This window comes from Austrofundulus limnaeus, unplaced genomic scaffold (genome assembly GCF_001266775.1).
Source record: "Austrofundulus limnaeus strain Quisiro unplaced genomic scaffold, Austrofundulus_limnaeus-1.0 Scaffold4, whole genome shotgun sequence".
Lineage (NCBI taxonomy): Eukaryota > Metazoa > Chordata > Actinopteri > Cyprinodontiformes > Rivulidae > Austrofundulus > Austrofundulus limnaeus.
This window is the reverse complement of record NW_013952406.1, coordinates 3,564,634-3,566,754: the sequence shown is the minus strand read 5'-3', so window position 1 is coordinate 3,566,754 and position 2,121 is coordinate 3,564,634. Positions and strand designations below refer to the sequence as shown.

At 38.7% G+C, this 2,121-nt stretch overlaps 1 protein-coding gene across 2 annotated transcripts in view; it reads right to left on the bottom strand.

Moving 5' to 3' along the window:
- Nucleotides 1–2,121, bottom strand: part of ints1 (integrator complex subunit 1) — a 28,193-nt gene that overhangs the window by 23,960 nt on the left and 2,112 nt on the right. For both annotated transcript variants that reach the window (XM_014023648.1, XM_014023656.1), the window contains exons 5-8: nucleotides 1,614–1,751; nucleotides 1,352–1,511; nucleotides 1,153–1,258; nucleotides 805–991 (exon numbers count right to left, since the gene is read on the bottom strand). In XM_014023648.1, the coding sequence (XP_013879102.1) occupies nucleotides 805–991; nucleotides 1,153–1,258; nucleotides 1,352–1,511; nucleotides 1,614–1,751 (591 nt within the window). The remainder of the gene's footprint in view (nucleotides 1–804; nucleotides 992–1,152; nucleotides 1,259–1,351; nucleotides 1,512–1,613; nucleotides 1,752–2,121) is intronic.

Sequence of the window (2,121 nt, the reverse complement as noted above, 5' to 3'; positions counted from 1 at the left end):
CTACTACTCAAAAGAGTGCTTCAAAAGATTTTTTTAGGATAATATTTCAGACAGCTCATTAAAATGATACATTGATAACACATTTCTGTTATATTTTGACAAAATGTAATTTTTGCAAGCATTTTAATCAAAACTCTATATCTGCCTATCTCTCCACATACAACTTTTAGACTTAATCCTCATTTCGATGTGAAGGGTCACAAATGGCCGATAACCGATATTTACCAACGTTACACAAACACACACATTATTTACATGCATATACGCACAAATATAGTTGTGTCTTTTTTCGATACTTTAAAAAAAGACCAGACTACTGACATGGCTCTACTTCAGTTATTCCTGACTGTGCAGCATCACTGACACTATCATGGTCAAACAGATGCCACTCGACCAACCATTTCCCCTCCCAAAACAGAAACACAAAGTTAAAAAGTGTGAAATCAATATCGGACGTTAATATCTGCCCAGTTTTACTTATTGGACCGATACGATAATCTAAAAAAAAGACCAACATCGGCTGATACAGATGTTAATGCCGACACATCACACATCCCTAATTACAATAATTTCTGAGACAATTTATTGTCCAGCAAAATGTGTTATTGTGACAGGCCTATGTGAGCCTGTACGTAACAGTATTTTCTACATGTTCTGGACAAGAAACATGCACAAACAACTCCAGCAGAGCTAATAACCAAATATAAACCAGCAACAACGTTTGATTTACAGAGACAGTTCTTYTACTTTTTGTGTGATAACGACATAAAATTCTGTGTTTGGTGGTACTGTAGCAGCGCTCACCTTTGGGTTCTGGAGCCACATCTCCAGCCTCTGCACGGCCAAGTAGCGTGCCTCTTTGTAGCCGCAGGTGGCCGTGAGCAGACGAAGCAGGTTCCGGGACACGTTGTCCATCGGCTGCCTGCGGTTCAACTGATCCCTGAGGACATCGAGCACATAGTCCTCCACGCTCTCTGCCAGGTCCTCGTACCTGCAGTTTGCCAGTGGAAAAAAACAAAACAAAAAACAAAACAAAAAAAACAATAAAAGAACAACTTTTACAACTCTTAAAAAACATAAATAATACAGCATTTTTCTTACAAAATAAATAAAAACTGAATGCACACTCTACAGCTGCTGTTAAATTCATACCTTGGCATAAGCTGCCCTTCATCCTCAGGACTTAGTTTCTCTTCTGCTATCAGCAGTTCAGTTTGACTGTCATCTTCATCTGGGATTGARGGATGAGGACTGTTACCTACAGGATCCAACAAGAAAATAACCAATAAGCACTTGTTGAAAACGTAACAATAGCAAATAATGCAGAACATATTTAAAAAAAGTGCTCCACCTGCACTGAGATCTCCAGCAGTTCGGCCAGTCTCAGCCTGCAGCAGCATACTCTTTGGTGGCATCTTTGTTCCGAAAGCAGTCTGGATGTTGTCGACAAAAGTCTTGCAGTGAGGGCTGTCCACCCAGATCCGTTCGCCCAGAGAGTCCTCGATGTAGACCTGAGGGGAGGTTTCAGGTGGGGTTTTTTTTWAAATAAAATCTCACACCTGATAGAAATATTATTTTGAGCACACGTGGTTTCATTTTCTGGATCTCCTCACTTTGACAAAAATCTCTGGCCAGTTCTCATCCTCTTCGTAGGCTGCCATGAGCAGATTGCAAGCCAGAACCGACACCAGGCTGTTGCCTTTTGCTTTAAAGTTGATAGAAGCATCCCGACGTAGGAGGCTGCACAAAGCCTTTTGAGACACACATGGAAAATTTCAGTCAGCCATAATGAACTGGATTTTACACCAGAACCATCTTTTATTGTACGTAGTGATTATGTTAAATGATAATTATGTAAAAGTTGAACACAGCTAGGGCTGCAACTAAAGACTATTTTAATAATCGATTAATCGGCCAAACGATTAAAACGCTTAATTACATGAACATGAGTAGATATAATTTAAGTTAACTCCTTAAGGATGCAAGTTATTGATAATGAATTAATCTGAAGTTGATTTATCTTATAGATTAATCTGTTGATTATTTTTTCGATTAATCGATTAATCGGCCAAATCATTAAAACGCTTAATTACATGAACATGAGTAGATATAAATTAAGTT